At 35.2% G+C, this 25015-nt stretch overlaps 1 protein-coding gene across 1 annotated transcript; it reads right to left on the reverse strand.

Annotated features, from left to right (window-relative positions):
* Positions 1-54: 54 nt before the first annotated feature.
* On the reverse strand, positions 55-24371 carry LOC140054921 (NADPH oxidase 4-like). Its single transcript, XM_072100044.1, has 18 exons — positions 24190-24371; positions 21934-22052; positions 18316-18411; positions 15965-16075; positions 13297-13378; positions 11786-11883; positions 9253-9280; positions 7882-7954; positions 6720-6800; positions 5360-5546; positions 4754-4918; positions 4605-4667; positions 4214-4274; positions 3411-3495; positions 2873-2992; positions 2488-2599; positions 2162-2358; positions 55-766 (listed from the first exon to the last, which is right to left on the reverse strand). Exons 2-18 carry the CDS (start codon positions 22048-22050, stop codon positions 643-645), a joined length of 1800 nt encoding a protein of 599 aa, XP_071956145.1. The 5' UTR covers positions 22051-22052; positions 24190-24371; the 3' UTR covers positions 55-642.
* Positions 24372-25015: the final 644 nt, after the last annotated feature.

Genomic DNA, 25015 nt, shown 5'->3' on the forward strand with positions numbered 1-25015 from the left:
TGAAGCTTTAGAAAATAAAAACGATCATACAGTTTCATAATAATATACCTTTATTAAATCGATTATAATATTAAAATCTATGGACATTTTCTATAAAAATACAGTCGTTAAAAAAACTGTGATATAAATGGTATACAAAAGTCTCATTCTGTTGGAATGAGCTGTTTAAATATAATATAATTTTATAGACATCTGATAGGTTGCCGAGCTTTTCCGGGCTTTCAATCCTCATTTCACTGTTTGCAGCAAGGTAAACGTAATCTTTAAAAAAATATAACTAAAAAACAAGCATGTCGTATTAATGCGTGGTTCCAACTAGCACGCAACGCAGCGACGTATTGACGCAAAGTGCTGTATTGCGTAACCACAAGTGGGAACCGACGACGCAATAGTGCTGCAAACATCGCACGTTTGATTTCACCTTTCATGAATAAATATCAGATTCCATCATTGGAAGTACAGATTTGAATTAGCACAATATATTGTAGCACCAGTTTCTCATTTGTCGTATAAATGTTTTAAGTTTTTACAACGGCGGCGATCATAAACAAAAATTGATCCCGTATTGTGACGTCAGAGTTTTTCTTGTCAAGAAAGAGTCGTTTGTGATGACGTATTCAAATGTTTTTTACAGGCCGATCATCAAGAAAATGATTCCGTATTAAACTGCATTTTTATTCTTCGTTTTCTGTTTATCCTATTGCAAATGTTTTGAACATTATTTGAAAGTTTTTTTGGTCCGCAGACAAACAAACCGATAGAAGATCTGCAAAACAACGGGTAAGAATAGATGAATTAGCATAACCAATCATAGAGTGCATGTATTATTGTCCAGTCAGTATATTAGGTAGTATGCATGATTTACCTATAATAGAGTTATTATACTATTACGACTCGACGTACTGATTAGCCAATGCAATGATAGCTCTGTTTTTAAATCTGGGATTTGGTTGGAGTCGTAGTGTGGACACCGACTCAAACTGGTGTATCTGATTGGACAATGTGATTGTGACGCTGTTTTTATTTAAATTTGGGATTTAGTTGGAGTCGTGCTGCGTCACTGAGTAGTGGACGACCAAACAGTCGTATCTGATTGCCCAATGTGATTGTGACGCTGTTTAAAAAATTCTGGGATTTGGTTGGAGTCTTGGTACGTAACTGAGTAGTGGACGCGGCCTCAAACAGTCATATCTGATTGGCCAATGTGATGATGGTTCTGTTTTTTTAGTCGCGTGGAAGCGACTCTATAGTTCACTATGTCGGTCGGTCTGTCTGTCGGTCTGTCTGTCGGTCTGTCTGTCTGTCTGTCGGTCCGGTATCACTATGCGTTTTATGACCTTATCTTGATATCAGTTTAATCTAGCTAAGTCAATTTTTTACAGAATATTCCTTATGGCCAGGAATCGATGTGGTTATGTTTTCACGGTGCGCAATAAAATTACGCGGTCTACGCACGATTTAACGAAATCACGTTTGTAATCATATCTTAACAACCATGAATCACAATTAAATAAAATTTGGTACTCATAAATTTCAGGGCATAAATCATCATATAGCAATACAATTACGTGCGTAGCGCATGTAACGCATGCGTACGCGCGCTTAAAATTTTCTAAATTTATTTTCGATGAAATAAGAGTACGTTTCAGGCAATTTTAAGCGTTTACAAAATTGCCATGAGTGCGCAGATTTTTGCGCGCGCACTGCGCGTTAAATGTTATTGCGCACTCATTTTGCCCGATTTCTGTTTTCTTGACTTACTTTTCAACTCGAAATTACGTTATACGAGCACGTCAAAAGTGACAGGCTACGCACGTGTAAATTAAAAAAATATAAATGTTTTTAAACATTTCAACATTTTTAAACATGTTCAGTAATTTCGGTCAGTATAGTTCACTATGTCGGTCGGTCCGTCTGTCTGTCAGTCTGTCTGTCGGTCTGTTTGTCTGTCGGTCCGGTATCACTATGCATTGTAGCACGCGACTTAATGGCTGTTGGCCTTGTTAAATTTGGGATTTGGTTTGAGTCGTGGTGCGTCACTGAGTTGTGGACGCGGCCCAAACTGGTGTATCTGGTCAATGTGATGGTGGCTCAGTTTTTGAGCTGTGATTTGGTTGGGTTTAACGCTCTAGTTTAAATATAACATCTATGGAATGTATACCTTTTATTATTTGCGTCCACTTCTCCCAGAATTTCTTTTAGATCAGGTCTTCCTATATGAATTCTATTAGCTAGAAAGTGATCACGTGAATTGAAACCTGTCAACCTGTCTGTAGTTTCGGCAGTACGGATCTGCGCATGCTTAGACGTGACGAACAGTCGAATGTTTAGAAAATCTGGCATGTTTTCATTCCAAAACTTTAAAGAACAATATTATAATTTAGGCCTATGCATTGTTTCTCGTTTTCATATCTGTATTATATTATAATTATATAATCCGGTATAGAACACTTTCTTATATTAGTACAGTATATCAAATGATCGTACCTTTCCGTGTACAGAAGCCAGGAGGTCTGCAAACCACTTCAGATTTTGAATGTTTCGACAGACCCAAATGAAGTATAATCTTTGCAGTTTATACTTTTTTAAATCGCAATCTCTGAAAGTTTAAATCATTAAAAAGACGCATGTACATAAAGAAAGGCATTGGTAATGGTGTTTGATGTGATGGAGAATGAACTGTGCCTAAGTGACGTTTATTGAAAATACAGAGCCCCTAATAAGCGGACATTGTCAGAACCCAATAAAGTACGGGGCGCCGTTCGGGACATTGGTGTCTAAATAAATGCTCTACTGTAGTGTAACGATAAACATAATTTACGTTTTTTTTCCCATTTGCGATATAAGGGAATAATAATGTATATAGGCCTACCTTAACTGGTTTAATACAGCAGCATATGGCGTGACTCCAACTCCTCCGGCAATGCACACACTTGTATGGTACTTGAACACATCTTGATTCGGGCTACCAAATGGACCGTCTATGTATAACCTTTGAAAAATATCTTTTTTTGTCAAATTGAGAATGTAAAATAAACATTTGAGCGTAACGCTCCATGCACATAAATACTATCCCCAGAAAATGGTCCAGACATACGTAATTGGCAGTAAGCGAAATGACCGCTGACTCAGTCCAAACTTAAAGCTTAGTTCTTACTAGCACGCAATGCAAGGACGTAAAGCACGCGTGGTTCTCACTAGAGACGCAACGCAAGGACGTACGCGCAACGCAAGCGAGCTGACCAATGACAAGATAATCCATCGCTTATGATTGCGTCGCTAGTGGGAACCAAGCTTAACTAGCACGCAACGCAAGAACGTAGGCGCACGCGACGCAAATAATTTGATCAATCACAAGCAAGGGTAATTTGCAACGTGTACGTCGCGTGAGCAGCCGACCTTAACTGTACCTTGGATAGCGACGATCACCGTACGCATGTCGTCCCTTCTCAAGCAAAACATCTGTGACAGGGTGTAGCATATCCCTAAGTTCCACTGTAAAATAAGTATAAATCTGAATGATTATAACACAAATTAGATTAGAACAGTAATAAGGCTATTTGCTACGTGTCATTATTGTGCAATAATTTAATTTGATCCACACAGTGTACAACACAGACCTACTTAGTTTGATGTCGTTAAATGTCTACTTTTGAAAACGCAGATATTTTGAGACGGACCTCCTTGCAACATAATAGAATTTCTTAATATTGTTTTTTGTTATTTTATAGGTAATATTTAGTGAAATATGATTGACAGTGATGATAGAAAACTTGTCAATATTGTGAATTATTTTTATGATATTGATAGTATGGTCTGTTTAATGCAAAGTATCCAACATGTTACCAAATATAGACTTAGACCTTAATCAATGTCTAGTCAATTTCCTCGCATAATTTAAAAAGATTTGCCTCATAAATATATTAAAGCTTTGTTTGAATTCGTTCCGTGGTTCATATTTTTAAAATCCTCGGCAGAATTAGCGAAATTTAACAAGATAGATAGATAGATCTGTATTCAGTCTACTGAATTACACAGACGAGCGGCAACAGTAAAATAAAAAATCGGATCGGACGGGCGGTTTCCGCTCAGACGTGGGACATGACAAGCTACGGCGCTTTTCCGCTTACCGTTACCGCTTGTTTGTGGCCTTTATGGCGGCGGGTCCTATGCACTATTTGGACTATTAAATAACGGGAAGGAAGAATCTTACCTGTCCAATCTCCAAGAACTCTAACATGTACACTGAATGAACCTGAACGTAAAGACGGACACTGAAAATATACAAAATAAGATTTAGTCCACAACAGAATCATTTAGTCAAACCCAGAGTAGGCCTACATCGGAAGATGAACAGTAGGAAGAGATAATGTCCTGAACGGCGCCCGTAATAAACGTGGCTCTGTCTACACTATCAAACTAGTTTGACAAAAAAAAGTGTAATGTGCCTAAATATGGTAGTGATATGGCCAAATATGTGATATGACATCATCATGTCGATAATATGGGCCTATGGGCACATCACAATTTGTTTTTTTCACATTAAGTTTGATAGTGTAGACAGAGCTTTAAAGAAATAAATGATGACATTGATGATGACTAACCTTTGTCAAAGTGAACGGATGCCATTCCAGCGCCGATATCGTAGGGCAGTTCAGTGAAATATACTAAAAAACAAAATAAAAAACCTTTAAAAACTGTTTACAAAGCTGATAAGTTACGAGAATAGTTAATTAGAATAATGATGTCTTACTTGTCCAGGTTTTGCTTGGAAACCTTTTTTGCTAATTTGAATTTCAATGACGTCAGGATAATGATAAATTGTGCTGTTGATCTCAGCTGTCTGTCTCCCTCTACATAATCGGATAAACCTTTCAATTATGTAGAGAATCAATGGAAATACAACAAAACACCACGTCTGAAAAAGAGAAAAAAAATGACAATTACCAAATAGCGGAATTATTCCTAATTTTAATATAGGCCTATGTACATTATTTTTGTTTATATTTTTTTGTGTAATGATTAAGCTCTCTGAAATTATCATCATTTCAACATCAGTATAATATAATTGTTTTGTATATTTTATACATATTATATACCAATCAAACAAAATAAAAAAAAAAACTTCGATCCATCTTCAACTTATTGTTAATTGACCCCGTCGCCGGTCACAGATCAATCGCCGAAATTTCATCATTTGGCCAGATGATACGACATGGATAGGACGTTGTGAAACGTCGCAGTTATACAGTATTATTCAAGTAAGTCCAGTTGACTTATTTTACTTTTCCAAACTTAAAACCCGGATGACAATATCCATACCCATGTGAATAATACTGCACGTATATCTTATAATTACCTGAGAAGGATGAGACTTGAAATAAGGTGGTTCTTTACATGTTCCAGCCATTTTAATTTCTGTCATGCCAAATAGTTTAAGTTGGAATGGTGCGTGCTCAGGCTCTGGCTCCGGTTCAGGTTGACCACCACCTGTGGAACATCCAGGTGTGTGGTATGCTAAATTTGTCTGTTCTTTCAGTACACCGCTATCAAAAAAATAAATAAAAATTGATAATTAGTTATTTGGTCCAATTTGAATAAGAACAACACAAGAACGTATTACAAACAATGCACGTTCTAGAAATGTTTTAGTTTATTTTTTATTTGTTGATCATTCATAAAAAATACAATATTACAAATACATACAAATGACAAGGTGAGATCAAGAGGATAACCATATAAGCTCTAGAGCTTCTTTTCATAAGTAATGGTATAATTAAAATTGTTAATATATATTTTATTATCGTATTATTAATATTGTTACATTTTTGAATGAATATATTAAGCTCGGTCTACACTATACAACTTTGTGGAAAAAAAAAAATTGATATGCCCATATATGGACATGATGTCATATCACTACCATATCTTGGAATATCACTACCATATTTGGGCACATCACACTTTTTTTGTCAAACTAGTTTGATAGTGTAGACAGAGCATTCGGAAGGGGAGCACTGTGATACGCTATTTAAGAGATGGCAATATTTAATATTCATTCATTCATTCATTTAATAAATTGACAGTTTTTTTTATTACATTTCATTGTATATGAGTTAACGATTTCCATATTTTGAATTTCCCTAAGGAGCTTCATACGTGCTCCTGTCATATACAATTTAGGTTTGCAACTATATTGAGCAAAATATAAAAAAAACATAATTCAATTTAAGTAAAGACTTCCGATACATTAAAAGCCACAGCAGCATGCAAAGTATAGTTGCTTAGCAACGGCCATAACACGACACTGTACCTGTTGTAAATAGGAAACAGTTATAGCTGTGATGTTACCGACAACTTTAAGGTACGTTTGTTCATTATCGCGAAATAAGCGCGGGTGTATTTAATCATGAATTAAAATTGATTTAATTATGAGTAAGTATACCTAGAAGCTAGTCTGGGTTTCAGACGGAGTTTTGACTTAATATTAGTAAAATAAGAAAAATGTTGGCACATATGGCGTTTCATACGTATACTACGATTTCAGGCAAACATCGAAAAGCCTTGAAATAACTATATTACAGGCAAGTCTCACCTAGAATCGTACACATTACTAAACTAACTGCATGGGTCAAAACAATGCACTATTACAAACATTAACAACGAACTTGTGCTGTTTTTACATCCTAAAATAAGAATATTCATAAAGAAATGAATACCTGGCGGAATGCATCAATAGTAACCCATAGAAGACAACAAAGAGGTGATGTGTGTACCAAAACAACTCATAATGAACTAATCTGAAATCAGAAAATATTAAAATAAAAAAATATATATTATACATAATATAACTCATAGACTCATCAAAACCAAGGATTGCCTAAAGATGTATATTCCACCTAAACAAATTTGTTGAATTTTTTTTTGTGAATATGCCATTTTAATGTCGCATAATAGTTATTCACTTTGACCAAAAATTGGATCGAAAAAACATTACCTGAAAAAACTGTATTTTAAAGCAAAAAAGTAGTCAAATTGGCTGCCAGCCAATTGATTTTTGGTTGAATTTAACTGTTTTATTATTTTTTTAAATAAGAGAAAACATTTTTTTCCTACGGAAGTGATTAACTTTATTAAAGCTTTAAAATAACCTATTCAAAGTCTGTTTAATTAATATTCATTTTCATGTTTTTGGGGGACAATACATCTTTAAACAAGAAAACCAGTCCTTGGGTTTCTTCCCACGTTTCGTAAAATACATGTAAAGCAGTTAATTTTACAATTGTTATCATCCCCCAACCCCACCCGCCACTGTGGCAAACCAAATGATTGTCAACAGAGAGGAAACATGTGAAAAATGACATATACAAAAAGACAACATTACTAAAAAATGTCATGTCATGCATATTTTAAGGAAATAAGATGACTATTACTCCAAGATATTAAGACAGATGATTAGTTGTCATTTCCAATAAAATATTGATAGCATTATTGACCACACAGATTGATCACAAAACCTCCACCGTCAATTATTACGTCATCTTCGTATACCATGCAGAACCTCATTTAAGTATAGCCTAGTCGCACCTGGTTGAATTGAATTGATCTAGAGGGCCCAGTTATGATCAGTTTTCGTTTGTTAATATTTATTTATACTGGGCGACCTCTTCAGATAAAGACTGTTCTCCCTGAGGGCTCAGTTATGATCAGGGGCTGTGATGTACTAGACTAGTAGGCCTACACCGCGGTAACCCCCTACTCGTCTCAAAAGATGTACTAGGTTCTTTAAAGTGTACATGAGCTAGTATTGTTATACGATAGTTATTTTGTGTGTGTTACGAATTGTGACGTCACGGTTAAATGATGAAAAAAATCTTTTACCTTACGTGTTTCGACGAAGCTACGATAATTAGAACCAGGATGAGCACCATCAGAACACCCGTCAGGCCAGGAACTATAGTGGCGATAAAATAAGAATTGAATAAATGATTAGAAACCAATGTGTGCGTCATAATGATCGATTTCTGTCCGACAGCGCATGTTCGACTACGGCTTACAATTATGTTCACACATATAGCGTAAGGCTAGCGTAACGTACGCCTTCGCGAATTTTTGCATGTGACTTCAGTAGGCTACGCCACGTCGTTGGTAATAAGGCTAGCGTAACGTACGCCTTCGCGACTGTTTGCATGTGACTTTAGTGGCGTTGTGAAAGCCACTCACTACGCCACGTCGTTGGTAATGGTATTGTGTATGACAGGCCTGCCCGCAGATCGACTACAGCTTTATCAAATGGAGCTTCTTTAAATTTTGATATATGTATAGTCAAAATACAAAATATATAACATAATTTCTTTCTTCGCCTATATCTAGACAATATTATTTCAGTTGTGTAGTAATAGGTCTATAGGAGTAGTAATAGGCATAATAGAGTAATGGTACGCCTATAGTAGTAGTAATAATATTTGGTTCCGTCCTGAGGGCCCTGGATGAAAACATATCGTATTTTATATATGCGCGTGCTGAACCGTGTTTCTAATATAAATAGTTGATGAGCTTGTTAAATCGAATCTTTGGGCTTGAGGCATAAGAGTAACATAAGACTTAAATTGTAGCGATAAGAACCAAAACGTTTCCGTTAAGGTTAAGACTATCGCCGAACCCTTTTACCCTGTCACTGGATTCAAGCTCTTTTGGATGACTTTCATTTAGCCCCGTGGCTTATGGAGATAATAATGTAATTTAGTTCATCAATCATGCGTACGATTTAGGCTAATTTAAGGTTATGTTTAGTTTACTTAACATTATAGGTCATTTAAAAATATAACATAATAATGTATTCGGTCAAGTGCGTTAAAGTAATGTAGTTCATGTGAAGTGTAGTAGGCGAAACGTCATATTGTGTAGCACTACTAAAACAGTGTTGACATGAAATTATGATGTTTTTCCAATTTTGTATTAATATTTACATTGTTAGAAAGGCCTTTGAAAAAATACTCTTGTGTAAAGCTCTGTCCACACTATCAAACTAGTTTGACAAACAGGTATGATGTGCCCAAATATGGTAGTGATGTGCCCAAATATGGTAATGACATGTCCAAATATGGTGGTGATATGATATCATCATGTCCATATTATTATCACATCACATTTTTTGTAGAACAGTCGGCTATTTTATGGTCAGTCGGTCTATGCGTCAGTTTGTCGATCAATCTGAGATATCGTGATTAATAATTTACCGTATATACGTACCTGTACAAAATAGTATTCGAAATGGTTCCTAAAAGTTAATAGAAAAAAGGTTGTTTTACAATTTTAAGCATAAGCAGATACATTTAGAATCCCAAGACATTACACCATTATTACATACAATGAATAACATTAAATAGGTTACCATGTACTAATTTTGCGTTTCAATTGTGTAATTGTTCGCATAATTGCGTTGACAGGTGTTTACAATATATCACATTTCTATTGTAAACGATTTATTGCGTTTCAAAATACGTCAGCATTTAAGTACTTATTATACGTTGATAGATTTAAAATAAATTGTGTTTATGTTAAAGTAGATAACTTTTTAAATAAATATAAATAGACAAGTAGTGATGACGCATTTAAATTGCTAATAATAGGGGAATCTATCATGTTGTTATTACTACCTCTTTCAAATATTAAGTCTTCAAACAATCATTTCATATAATTTACGTTTTTTAGCACTCAATAAATAAACGCTGAATAATGCGATTTATTCTATTTTATATTCTGGAATAATGTGCCTATGTCAAGTTGTATACAAAAGATCAACATGTGACATCACAAAGAGGCAAAATGTTGACGCGCGCGTACACAAATCGTACCATTTCATATAATTTAGCACTCAATAAAAATTTACTGAATAATGCGATTTATTCTATGTTATATTCTGGGATAATGTGCCTATGTCAAGTTGTATACAAAATCAGATCAACACGTAACACCACCAAGAGGCAAAATTTCGACGCGCGCGTACACAACCATTTTTATCAGTATTTGAACGCGTCAAGTGTGCATACCTTTGTGTCGCTGACGAATTATTTCTGCACTTCTCTAAAAACATATACATGGTTTATATATATTTAGTTTAGCCATGGATATAATACAACAATGCAATAAATCATTATTTTATCCATGGTTTAAAACAGGTAACATTTAGAAAACAATTATTATATGGGGATGGGATTTCAAACAGAATTTTAAAAGTGTGCAATATCCAACTATGTCCAATTTTTACTCATATTTTTAATATTATTTTTAGAAATGTTACTGTTCCACGCATATGGAAAACTTCTATCATAAATCCATTGCCTAAAGTTAATAAACCTAGTGTACCAAAAGATTTTAGACCAATTGCAATTACTTCAAATTTAATGAAATGCTTAGAAAGGTTGATTGTTTCTAGACTTAAGGAAAATATTGGTAATGCAGATAAGAATCAATTTGCATACAAGAAAAATAGAAGGGTTGAAGATGCTGTTAATTCTTATCTCCATGATACATATCATCACCTTGATTCAAAAAGAAATTATGTACGGTCTATATTTTTCGATTTCTCCAGTGCTTTTAATACTATTTTACCACATGTTTTAATTGATAGATTATTAAGTTTTAATGTCTCACCTCAGCTCACCAAAGTTATATATAGTTTTTTGATTAATAGACCGCAGATGGTTAAGTGCAATGGTATCCTATCCAACAAAGAATCTACCAGTGTTGGAGCTCCTCAAGGATGTGTTATCTCTCCAATTTTGTTCTCTTTTTATTCTAGTAGTTTTAATATTTTAAGCAAAGATTGCAATATTGTAAAATACGCTGACGATACTGTAATTAGTGGTTTTCTTTGCGATAGTAAGCATAATGTAAATGAATTTGTTAATGAAGTTGGAAGATTTGTTAATTGGTGTGAAGATATGAACTTAATACTTAATATTACTAAAACCAAAGAGATGATAATAGATTTTCGTAAAACTGCAGTTGAACATAATGTAATAACTATTAAAGAAACCGAGGTTAAAAGAGTAACCCAATACAAATACTTAGGTACTATAATTGACAACAAATTAAAATGGGAGTCAAACTCTCTCATGATTTCCAAGAAGGCATCTCAAAGGCTCTACTTTCTCAGAAAACTCAAGCAAATTAGAGTTGATAACACTATTTTAATTCTATTTTATCAAAGTATTATTCAAAGTATTTTATCTTTTAGCATTGGATGTTTTTATGGTAACTTTACTGAAAATGATAAGAAAAATATTGAGAGACCACGTAAAATTGCACAACGTATTATTAAAGCTGATCTTACGCCTTGTTCATTTATCTATGAAAAGAGTATTCTAAAAAAAGTAAACAATATTATGAAAGACCCCACTCATCCGTTACATTACTGTTATAACTTAAATAGATCAGGCATTAGGCTACGACCTCCAAGAGCAAATCTTTGTAGAACTAGAAAATCCTTCGTTGTAAATAGCATTCATATTTTTAATTCTAATGTAAGACGTTAATACAATTTTTAATAGTTTTACATTTTTAACAGTATTTTTAACTTTTTATCTTGTATTTTTAATCTGTTATAATACTGCACGTTTTTAAATTGTTGCAATATTGTTGTTTTAATCTACCAAGCAAAGTGAATTTCCATTTTTATGGACAAATAAAATTTCTTGAATCTTGAATCTTGAATCTTATAGATACCCTCAGTGCAAATTCGTTTACTTTTGTCTAGTGGGAACAAAAATAAGACATATACCTCGTTTTGCTTTGTCGCTACGTTTACCTCGACGACATCGTCATTGTAGTAGATAGTGAAATTAACGGCATTCATTACATGTGCTGTACAGTGCACGGCTAAATAAAAAAAAAAATGAAGATTCAATTTTGTTATTAAGATAGATATACTTATATTTTCTTTGAAAGTTAGATTATGTACATCTGTCAACACACATGTAATATAATGCTAATGTAAGCTTGGTTCCCACTAGAACGTAAACGCAACGCAAGCGTTTTAACCAATGACAAGAGAAGTTATAGACAGTTAGCAATCACAAGCGAATAAGCCATCGCTTGTGATTGGTCAATTCACTTGCGTTGCGTTACGTCCTTGCGTTGCGTCGCTAGTGGGAACCACGCTTTAGCTAGGCTCCCTTTGACAAAGGGGCGTACGCGCAAAGCAATCAAGTTGGCCAGTCACAAGCGACGACAGTAAAGCTTGGTTCCCACTAGCGACGCAACGTAACGCAATCTACGCAACGTAAGAAAAATGCCCTTCCAATCATTGTGTTTGGTCCCACCTGCGTGAAATCAAACCTGCGACTTTTGCAGCATTGTTGCGTCGTCGGTTTCCACTTGTTATTACGCAACACAGAACCTTGTGTCGATACGTCGCTCTGCGTTTCGTTCTAGTGGGAACCATGCTTTAGTTGTTCGGATCGTCCTATCGCGTCGTGATTGGTCAACAATTACTTGCTTCACGTTTTCTTGCATTGCGTCGTCGAGTGCGAACCAAGCTCTAGTGTGTACACAGCAGTAGGGCTTGTAGTCAAAGTACAATGGAAGTAGTTACATAGGGCAATAATTTCAATTTGTACGTTATTATTACATAGTAAAATTAATAAGTCAGCAACATACACATTTATCTCGAGTGCACACTCATTATTATGACTTACATTTTAATAGACGTGTAGGCCTATCATTAACTTAACTTTTAATAAATGTTGACAATATAGATTTATGAACGTAACTTTTACGTCAATTTCTGTTTAAAAGTAGACTGACATCTTCCTCACAAATTATGATTTTAACAAAACATAATACCACAAAATGTGTTCTTGATCAATAATTTGGTTTGATTTTAAAATGAAATGGATGTGGTTTAACTGAATTAATCATGCGTGCAACCCAATGACGTCATATTTAGCTTTCTTTTAAAGACATTTATGATGTTCGAACAAAAGATATTAAAAAAATTAAATGAAAAATGGCGATGCAAAAACTATAGAAATCTTGGAATTATATTTCATAAAATTGGAATTGAAAACTTTTCAAATCCAATGTTTATTTTTAAGTAGCTAAATTTAGATGGATGGGCGACTCACTTTGTTCTTAAGCTCTGTCCACTATAAAACTTTATGTGACAAAAAAATGTTATGTGCCCATTATATGGGCCACCTTTGGTTATATTACTACTACTACTATATTTGATCACATCACAGTTTTTTTGTCAAACAAGTTTGATAGTGTAGACAGAGCTTTACGACTTACCGGCAGCTAAACAAATTAATACGGCACACAGTACGTGTAGTATAACACCCCGGTCAAGACATCGTCTGGCGTACCGCTTAGCCTGAGATAGAAGAAGAAAGGCGATAAGTTAAACATTACATGTCCACATTCACATGTTCCTATAGATAACTAAATGATAAAACGCTACCTATTAAAGATTATATTCGTATTCCCGAAAAGGAACACGGCATCGATAATATTACAAATGATAATCTAATGCACCGTTTTCAGAAAATATGTGCTCCAAATGACCATTTTTTTCGTCTGAGTTTGACGATCCTCATGTACAATTGTGGATAGACAATTCTATATTTCATAACTTTATAGCCCTGTGGGTTAATTACTACTACAGTACAACCCCTCTAAAGCGTGGTTCCCACTAGCGACGCAACACAAGGACGTAACGCAAGTGAATTGACCAATCACAAGCGATGGCTTATTCGCTTGTGATTGCTACTGTCCATAACTTCGCTTGTCATTGGTAAAAACGCTTGCGTTGCGTTTACGTCCTTGCGTTACGTTCTAGTGGGAACCAAGCTTTAAGCTTGGTTTCCACTAGGACGCTACGCAAGGACGTAAGCGCAACGTAAAGCGTGGTTCCCACTAGCGACGCAACACAAGGACGTAACGCAACGCATGTGAATTGACCAATCACAAGCGATGGCTTATTCGCTTGTGATTGCTAACTGTCTATAACTTTGCTTGTCATTGGTTAAAACGCTTGCGTTGCGTTTACGTCCTTGCGTTACGTTCTAGTGGGAACCACGCTTGAGTAACTTGACCAATCACAAGCGATGGATTATCCAAACTGTCGCTTGTCATTGTCAATCCTTGAGTTGCGTCCTAGTGGGAACCAAGCTTTACAAGACACCGTCTCCTAAAGCTTGGTTCCCACTAGAACGTAACGCAAGGACGTAAATGCAACGCAAGCGTGTTGACCAATGACAAGCGAAGTTATAGACAGTTAGCAATCACAAGCGAATAAGCCATGCCATCGCTTGTGATTGGTCAATTCACTTGCGTTGCCTTACGTCCTTGCGTTGCGTCGCTAGTGGGAACCACGCTTTAATAGGGATGTCCGATCCCCCGAATATGGGTTGGCCGAGTGTTAAAAACAAACATTTCCCCGTTCGTTTAATTCACGGAAAAGTGTCTTATTCGAACCGGGATGTCCTTTGAATAGAGAGTTTCACTTATATCACAATAGAATATTCGACAGTAGTAGTTTGTACAGAGAGAAAGACCTTTCATTCACAGTTTAATCCTTTGTACAGACTGAAATATAATTGCATATCGCATGTCAGACGGTACATGATTTGTATGATATCTGTATTAGGTATTCGCGCGCGGACTGAATAGTGTTAACGTAGTGTCGACGTTCTATAAACATCAGGCGACCCTGTGGAGTGGCCGCTAGACTTTGATGCAAATACTATTTATCTTTGAAGGTTTTAAATGGCTCTATTTGAGGTTTAATACATAAACGTTTATTTAACATCGTATACGACGATACTTTACAGGTAGAAACAAAATGTAAATACATAAAAGAGTGGGTAATGTGATTTATTGAACTCAAGTAGGTTTGTTTGAAATATCGTTTAACGTGTTGAAAACACTGTCTCCACTAACGAAAATAATGTAATATCTATTTATATGAGATACCTATAACTCAAAACATGTTAAGGTTCTCGTTATAATTGATTGAGTTCACAAAGTCCGCAACAGTGTGGATTTAAGGGGTTCAATTCCGTCACCCTCTTGGAAAAAAAACTTTCTCAGTCTGTTGTAATTGTTGTTTCGTATGGCGCGCCAAGCTGTCATTTATTCAAGCAATAGAGATACAACTAAGATATCTTTATTTCCGAATAAATGACAGCTTGACGCGCCATAGTTTCGGTTACTTGCTCATTGTTTCCTATACCACTGGCCAGTTATCTTTTATTAACAGAAGGGGTGAATATGGTTTCCGAACAAGGGACACTTTGTGCTCAGTATAATTGGCCAAGAAATGCCTTTAAACATTATTTCCCTGTTAAGTGGTCTGAAGTTATATATCAATATTTCAAATACATGGAAGGTGTATCCGGTAGGTGTGATTTATGTGGCTCATACGTGTCTTCATATTACGCCTAATTAAAAAATGTACTAACAGTACGTTAAATTTGAAAAACGTTGCCAAAATTCGATATATAGTTCGATTTATGTCCGAAGTGGCGCTTTCGTTTAACAGGTCGGTTGTAACAAATGTAACGGCCACTATTTGTTTATGTGTTTTGTCGCAGTTAAAACGCTACATCGTACCACAATATCGCCGCCTCTGTGTCTCATAAGCTCTGCCGAATCTGTGGAATGGTGGTAGAAAGGCAAGTGATGGTACAACCATTGGTGAATTTAACAAACGCTCTTGATGGCACATTTTCTTCTTTGATTGGTTGATCAAATTGGTTGAAATTTCCAAATGCAGTATATAACCAGGGACAGTTTACCATGATGCGTTTCCCAAAAATAACTTTAGAATGAATATGCATTCCTTCAACAATTGAATCCACTGAAGCAACATTAACTATACTTTTATAGGAATGTTTTTGTCGGCGTTATCAGTGTAATCTACCGCATCCTAATTCCGACTATTGTTAGGCCTACTTACGAGTCGTGAACCTCTGCACAAGGAGACAATGCACCGGCACATTGGCAGCAAGATCATGGCACAATTGAGGTTTAAAACTGCGGCACTGCCTCTCGATATGCACAAACCAAGCTGAAACATTAACCATGATAATATTTTGATATGATATTCAAAGATCATCGTTACTATTGTCATTCAGCTTTCGTCGTTGTCATCATATTCGTCGTCGTCATCATAATCGTCGTCGTCACCATAATCGTCGTCGTCATCATAATCGTTGTCGTCATCATATAATCGTCGTCGTCATAATCGTCATCACAATCGTCATAAACGTCATATATGTCATGTCATCATAATTGTCATCGTCATCATAATTGTCATCGTCATCATAAACTTCGTTATCATAGTTATCATCATAAACATAATCATCGTCGTCATCATCATCATCATCATCATTTCTTTACGCACTTTCCCAACACTAACACTACCTACAAGAGATCGTACAGTACAGTGGTACCCTAATGATCGAAGATTAGGATAAACGGAGAACGGAACACGATCTGTACCTCTCCATCATAACTATTATCATCCATTCATCCCTTAAAACATAAAGAATACTGTAATGTAGGCCTGTCATACTGTACTTTTTATCTTTATTGTATCTGGCATATTTCAATAACCAATTAGGTCACTGCATATTTTTAAGGTTTAGGTGGATATAATTTTTCGATTGAATAGAAAAAAGAAACCCAAATTGTTTTCAAATCGTTATGGTACCGGTATAGGTAGGCCTACAGGACACAATAGTTTAACCATGACTTAATTGAGTCATTAGACGGGGAGCAAACAAATTTGTTTGTCTAACAACCGGATTATCATACCGTTACGGTATGCATGGCCAAACTCAAGGCTTGTAAATATTATTATCTATTTGTTGCGATGTGCGACCATTGCAGAGCCGCTTATTGAGCTTACAAAATGTCCTATTGGCGCCCCATAATCCACAATTGAAATAGAAATATCGGCAAGGTATTACAACGTTAATTATAACGACGGTGATGTAATACATTTTGTCTGATAAAATTGTTTACCGTAATAATAGGTATGTGTTGATTAATCGAAAAATGTTGTGGTTTTGAAAGATTAAAATTTCTGACAGTTACGGTAATGGAAAATAAGGATAAAGGACATCCTTTCTACCGTGCTTTGGTTAAAATAGTTTGTTTCATTTTCAAAGTCCTGTTTTCAATTTTTGGATGCGCGCGTACTAAAGATGTACCATTTTAATCAACTTTTGAACGCGCGCGTACGAACAATATATGGTTTTAACCAACTTTTGAACGCGCGCGTAATAAAGATCAAGCGTACATCAGCATTTGGATGCGCGCGTACAAGCGATGTATCATCGTGCTTTCACTGGTGGTGATACTACAAACAAGACAACGTTGTATTTCAATTAATATTATCGTCCGTTTTTATAACTACAATTTCAGTTCATACTGGAATAGTATTCTTAATTGTCAAAAGTGTGTAAAGGTGAAACTCCATCTCAAAAAGTTGAGAAGTGTAAAAGCAAATTTAATTGACGTCACACTTTAGAATTCTTAACATAGTTTTGGAAGGCTATTTTTTTTTTCAATCGACATCAAGTAGTATTTTTTATAGATAGTTTGATTATAAATACATTATGATCAGACTTGGCTAAAAGTGCACTTGGCGTCACAGTACTCGTATCAATTTGCCAATGTTTGTTTACAGATCAGGTACTGTAATACATTAAAGAATTAAAATAATACTGTTATTATAAAATAAATCTTTCTTGGTGGTGGCGGAAAAAAATATTGGGTGAAAGTTTACGGAACTAATTTCTGTTGAAAGATATTACAAAGTATCGCTTATTGCACCAATAGTTATTAATGATGTGTCGGGGTATTTATCGCACATTTTGTGTCTCTATTTATCTGCTGTTATGGTAAATTTTATTATCCTAAGACAATCTAAAAACCGCCTTTACGTGAAATTAGGATTTGCGCAGAGATAAGGCCAGTTTACACATACGAGCGGTAATGCTAAGCGCAAAACCGCGTGGCTTGTCCCATGTAGAATCTGTATATCTTATAGTGCGACCGTCTGGGGACACTTGGCGACGATCGCCCACATGCTAATGAGTACGAGGGTCCGTCCTGTCGTATAGCACACTCCGGGTACTTAGTTTGTCGTGAGTAACTCGCGAGTACTGTATGTACTGTAAACGGATAGGATACGCGAGTACCGGTACTGTACCATCATAGACGCACTGGGGCGCCACGACGCATTAGCCGCCATTCTTTTGTCCAAATCTCAAATTTGTTCAGTGGGCCTAGCGTACTTACCCCTAACATTTCTCTCAAATAGTGATACTTAGGATGCAGTTTAAATTCGTAGTATTTAAAAAAGAACAAAATGCCATTTAATGAGCACCAGAATATCTGAAAGAAAAATGTGATATGCCTACATTAATCAATTAATACGGAAAATGGTCTAATGATAATTTTACTCTTAAATTCAACAATTGTAATATATGAATTATTTAAAAGCTGTACGTATTTTATACGACAGCAAACAGCAACGTATACTTTATTAATATTATTTATTAATAAGGCCTATTTAAATTTGACCTCTTCCTACAGTGCATCCTGGGAACTTTTTTGGATCAACCTGGGCCCTGTCAAACTTGCAAAGTAAAAATCAATTAAACAAGGCAACTATGACAATGGATATGTTACCAATTATCAAACAGCTGATTTGAACAGGAAAATATAGGGAACGTGATGTTTCCTCAATAGTGACACGATTAAAACGTGAGCTAGTGCTGTTAAATACGTGAAGCCTACATTATATGTATAATGTCAACTGTATAACATTCACGGTAATGTTATATTAACAATGAATGTATTATTCGATGTCCCGTCGAGTGGACAGAACTATCTTGTTTTACACCCCCATACAGATTTGGTAATCAAGCCCCTTAAGACGGTAATATTGCGGTAATTCATGAACGCCGGCCTAGGTAAAAACCCCTTATTGCCGGTTTCGGTTAGACCGCCTCTGGACCTTTCGGTAATATATTACCGTCATAAGCCTGTAATGCATTAGATGCAATTATTTATGATATAAATATGAATGCTTTCACGTAATATGTGTCACTCGGAACCAATGTGTTTTTTTATTGCGTCATTTTTTAAATCCCAGGCCAGTCTAGGTCTTTTGTTATTTTGATAGCCGTTTATTGGTGTCATTATTCGTGTTGGCCTACAGAACGTACCAGGGAAAACAACATGCCCAATAGTGTACCTAATGTTGTAATTCTGACATAACCATTGACATGTGGATTTACATAGGCCTAGGAGCAAACGATGGTTTTAATCAATTGCTAAACTAGGTCAGATTTTTAATGCAATCAAGGCATTGCAAATTGGCCTGCTGGCGGGTAAGACTGTACTAGAAATCCCGGTATCCTTATTGTGGTTAATCCGAACAAACTTGTATGTTTGCAGTGTTACTTTATAATACAGTGTGTTTAAATGTCCTTGTAATAGAATGGTAAATGTTTACAATTCAGTAGAAGAATAAAAGTCAAACGTAAATTGCCAATAAATAGTGCAAAGATAATTGTGATTAATCTTGATTGTTTTCATTGAATACATTGATTTGAATGTACGAACGATAACACAGTTTTCTGGTGTCACTGAAAATGCGTACTTACTTCGTACGACAATGGAGGTATAATTAAACTTCCATGGTATGACAATGTCGCGAAATTGATGGGTGGGGATGGATGCGAGCGGTATTTGACAGAAAAAATGTATAAATTCAAACAAATAAATTCACAAAATTAATGATAGGCCTACCAATAAAGTTGGGCTTGAACCATTGTCAGTCGTAGGCCTACTGGCATGTTATTTTTAGCACTGTAAGGCTTTATAGGCAGTAAGACAATGAAATCCATGTTTGTCATAATTGTAAACGATTTTAAGTTTAAGACAGTGACGAGATCAATTATTTTTTCTTTATCTAACAAATGTACTAAATGTAGACGTCCCCCGATCATTAAATTAAATTACAGTAATATATGTGAACATAGTTAATTCTAGGATTGTTTTGGTGTACTGTTCTCCTGCAGCGATGTAAAAAGAATGAATGTATTTAGGCCTCCATACATTTTGATTGACAGCGGAGTAGCTAGCTCGAGGGTATTGTTGAAATTATCAAAATGTCAAACTTAACATGTCAACGTTGGTGGTATGAATCATGTAAATGAAATCATAACAATACACCAGTTGTTAGTAATATTAATAAGCCTACATGTTACATGGGTGCAATAAACAACGTTGAAGACCATGTCAAAATGATATTACTGCAGTTAAGCTTGGTTCCCACTAGAACGTAACGCAACGCCGTAAACGCAACGCAAGCGTTTTAACCAATGACAAGCGAAGTTATAGACAGTTAGTCAAGTCAAGTCAAGTCAAGTATCATTTATTATCATTTGTTTTAGGAAAAACATAGAAATTCTGTTTGCTCTGTTGGCGGAGCACAATATCCAACGGACACAACACGAACTAAAAAAACAAGAACATTACAAAAAAAAGTCTACATCATATTCAAGGCTCTAATAGATCCTGGAAAGAAACTATTTGTAAATCGTGCCTTATTGGCCTTAATAGAACGAAATCGCCGACCGCTGCGCATCAACTGGAACATACTAGAGGCCGGATGAAAATGATCATCTTTGATAGCCACTGCCTTTTTCAGAAGACGATCCGAAAATATGTTCTCCAAAGGCAGTTGTGTAGATCCAATTATACGCGATGCGGTCTTGACTATTCTATTTGGTCACGCTTTTCATTTTCGCAATCACAAGCGATGTGTTAATGTAAAATAAACCACGAAATAGCCTAAGAAAACCGAATAAATTGACCAAGACAACAGAAAAAAAATCATTATTGCATTAAAACAATGTAGTTACTGCAGTGACTGCAGTAGCATACATTTTACATACCTTAATGATCTACCGTATGTTATGTGATGTTGATACTGTGATCATTATCATCATCATTATCATCACGCGTACGGCATGATACAAATAATTTGAAGTACATTTGATTTATAACATTTACCGTACGTCATTTGATAATGATTTAAGATAATTGAGATAACAATCATAATCATCTATTTAAATATTGTATTAATTATTTGTATTATTGTTCTAGCTCTTCGGTGTTACAATACCTTTACTCTACTTTCCATACTGAGTGAAAAGTTTGACGAAGATTTGAAATAGGAAAAGTAATAGGCTTTTAGTGTTTAATAATAATTAATATACGGACAGACGCTCGTGAGTATTTGAACTTAGCTTGTTAGTTAGTGTCATGTATAATAATGACATGTGTTGTTGTACATATGTACTTCCAACAAATATAGCAATTGGCAGTTTTTCATTAGGTCTCGTATAAATACGAGAAAAAAAACCTGACTCTACAACGAAATTATTTGACGTAAAGGTTGGTTCCCGTTATGATGCAACGCAAGTAATTTGACCAATTGATCATCCGAACTGTCGCCTGTGATTGGTCAATTTGCTTGCGTTGCGCTTGAGTCCTTGTGTTGCGTCTAGTGGGAACCAAGTTTAACTAATTTGACTAATCATGACGTGATGGATCATCCGAACTGTCACGTGATTGGTCAACTCACTTGCGTTGCGCTTCGTCGTTGCGTTAAGCTTGGTTCCCACTAGGACATAACGCAAAGACGTAAGCGCAACGCAAGCGAATTGACAAATGGCAAACGTATTAATGATCTATTGTGTCGTGGTTGGTCGAATTACTTGCGTTGCGCTTACGTATTTGCGTTACGTCCTAGTTGGAACCACGCTTTATAGCGCATCCATGCTGAGTAGTAGCAGCACTATTTAATTTTGGTCCAAGTGGGAAACCAGGTCTAATACTTACTGTTAGTAAAATGGTTCCCGAGTGTCTTTGTAACCAATCGATGGCAGAACTAACGCCCCAACGAGACACACGTCCTTTCGAAGATTTCTTAGAATCCGATTTCATTTCTGATAACATTTCTGAGAATAAAATAACGAAAAAAAGTTGATATTACTTATATATCTATGGTTAAATACGAATGTTTAAATTCACAAGCACTTTTTTTAATGAGCAAAAGTAAGAGTCGTTGCTAAACCTACCAATGTCAGATTAAAAAAAATATGTATAAAAATCATTTGAAGCTAAAGGTTCCATTAATAAGGTTGATATCATGATTATATAAAACAATCTCAGAAAAAAAATTAGACAAGTCATTATGATTCAATATTTTGAATTTCATTTCAGGAAAGATTTACACAAAAGGGGTACGGTCACAGATACGATGTGTCATTCACCTTGTTTATTGTTGTCCATTACGTTATCGTTTTGAAATTGTGTGAATTAAAATAATTTAAAAACGACACTTTAAGCGCTGCATTATTGAAATGCTATACATGGGCCCTGTTCAGACCCATGGCGTTATAGCGTTTTAGCTAACGATATTTTTGTTATTTCAGGGAAAAATTTCATTTTAAAATTTTGTTTAGCAATTATTGCTAATCAAACTGATTTTTTAGTCGAGAAACATAGTTTTGTATTGTCTTTTTTGCTACACAATTTTAGAAATGTGTAGCAATAAGGTTGTTTTGTATAGCTTTTTGCTATGCTACACTGGCGAAATTATTCCCTGTTATTTACATATTATTCTGAAGTCTACAAATCTGATCCGTTATGGGTCACACCACATTTAAGGCGATCATCAATGAATACAGTAATAGAGTCTAACTTTGTTTTATCATTTCTTTGTTTGTTTTAGCCTTCAATTTAAATTGTTGTAACGCTATTTTATGGAATCATTTGAAATTGCGACAGTTATTCTTGTAGAACACAATGACATGTTTTTCTAACAAAGAACATCGTTTCATTGTTCAATTATACATATAAATATTTTGTACAAATCATGAGTTGTAGTGTGTCAGTAGCTATGTCTACACTATCAAACTTTATGTGACAAAAAAATGTGATGTGCCCATATATGGACATATGATGTCATAGCACTACCATCTTTGGGCATATCACTACCATATTTGAGCAAGTCACTCTTTTTTTTGTCAAACTAGTTTGATAGAGTAGACAGAGCTTTAGTGTTTATACTCTCAAAAACTAATAACTTTGATATTTCTTGTTAAGAAGTAAAGTATTCTTACAACTTCCGTATCAATTGTTGGAGTAAAAAGTTTCTCAAATTGTATTGAAATTCATACAAATATAAAACGTTCTAATACACTTTACAAAACTTTACAATAGGAGGTTAAAATAATATAATTTGCTGAGCTTAACCGCAAATATTTTGCTGAAATAGACCTATAATGTGAATGATTCTACAGGTGTGTTTTTATCTTCCCGTCTAGACCTATTTACGTGGGCACGGTTTGTAGGGCAGGAAATCTTCGTAAAGGAAAAACATGATAATATAATGTTATTTATATGTGATTTTGAAAAATTGTCAACAGTGGTAATTTAATTGTCCTAAAAGTGCTGGAACAACGAAGGCCTATAGAGAAACATAATCGCATAAAAAGAACGCTCCAAGGAATACAATGAAATTAGGATGTGATACATTAAGCCTAGCAGATTATTGTAGGCCCTTAACACATTGTCATATTGACGTTCTTATGAATGGGAACGTTTTAGTGCTCAGCATATGCCTATTATTTTCTTTTTAATGATGTATTATTTTTTTGTATACAAATCGTAATAATAGTCAAGTGGTATTATTGTACATTAACGTTAGGCCTGTTCCGTCTTTAGTCTTGTTTGTTTTTATAATTCATATGCGGGCTAATTTAACCTCAATATTTAACAGCTTAGAGTTGAAAACTATTCAACTACAATTCCCCGAACTTCCTCAGTTGGTTGGAAAATCAATTGTTATCAATATTAATTAAGTAAACGATATAGGTCTAAACAACCGCGAAGAAACTGTTTCATGTTTGTTGTGGGTGGTCTACACAATGGGGATAATCCGATATCTAAGGACATACACATGAATAAAGAAATAAAAGTGTCGAAAAAACAATGATACATAGGCATACGAAGCAACAGGTTCTTTTCCTATCTGAATGTGCTACTTCTCACCTAGGTTATACGAAATTTATAAAAAGAATTCTGACTCACCCGGTCTTCAAAAAAGCTTTTGTCTCAATGCAAGTAATTTAATGATACAGACAGATTGCCAGCCAGCACTCGACGATAAACTTTGAATACTGAAATGGCAATTGGTCTGTCCAGACGAGATTTAATTAAATGTGTAGGCCTACCGGTCGACAACAATCTGGTTGTGTAAGGTGTGCGAGATCCTTCTCCTCTGGGACATATGACAGACATTTGTTCATGTTGTCCCGACTTTATAAATCCCTTACTTTTCATGGGTTTCTCATTGACAGATATCTCCTGGTGTTTCCAGATTTTGGACTAATCCATTTTAAATCTAGGGGTGTTCAATACATTAAAAAAACAATCGTATCAAGATTAATATCTTCCGTTGTTCGCAGATACAGTATAATTGGACTCGTCGATTTTAATCTTAGGGTGTTTAATTTCCATCAATAAAAGATGTGAACTTTTAGCCCTTTGGCAATTTGACAATCACAATAAGAACAAAATACAGGTACACTACTAAATTCGTTCTTTCTTATATGACCTTAATTTGACCTTCCCTGAATCTATGGATACCCTTGTAACAAGGTCTGTTACGGTTACTAGGAGAAAGTGTAGGAATCCTGCTTATTGTTTAGGTCCAATCATATTGTAGTGACGTAATCAAAACGTGATTTACTTTTTGATTTCTTTAAATTCTACAATTCCCACTTGAACTCCCAATCCCCACTTGAACTCCCAATCCAAGATAATATTATTATTTTAAACTTTGTAAAAACTTTTAGAGAGCAAATTTTTGGAAAAAATAGAGTTAAATTAAAGTTCTTTTGATTGTAATCAGGTA

Source organism: Antedon mediterranea, chromosome 7, assembly GCF_964355755.1.
Source record: "Antedon mediterranea chromosome 7, ecAntMedi1.1, whole genome shotgun sequence".
Classification (NCBI taxonomy): Eukaryota; Metazoa; Echinodermata; class Crinoidea; order Comatulida; family Antedonidae; genus Antedon; species Antedon mediterranea.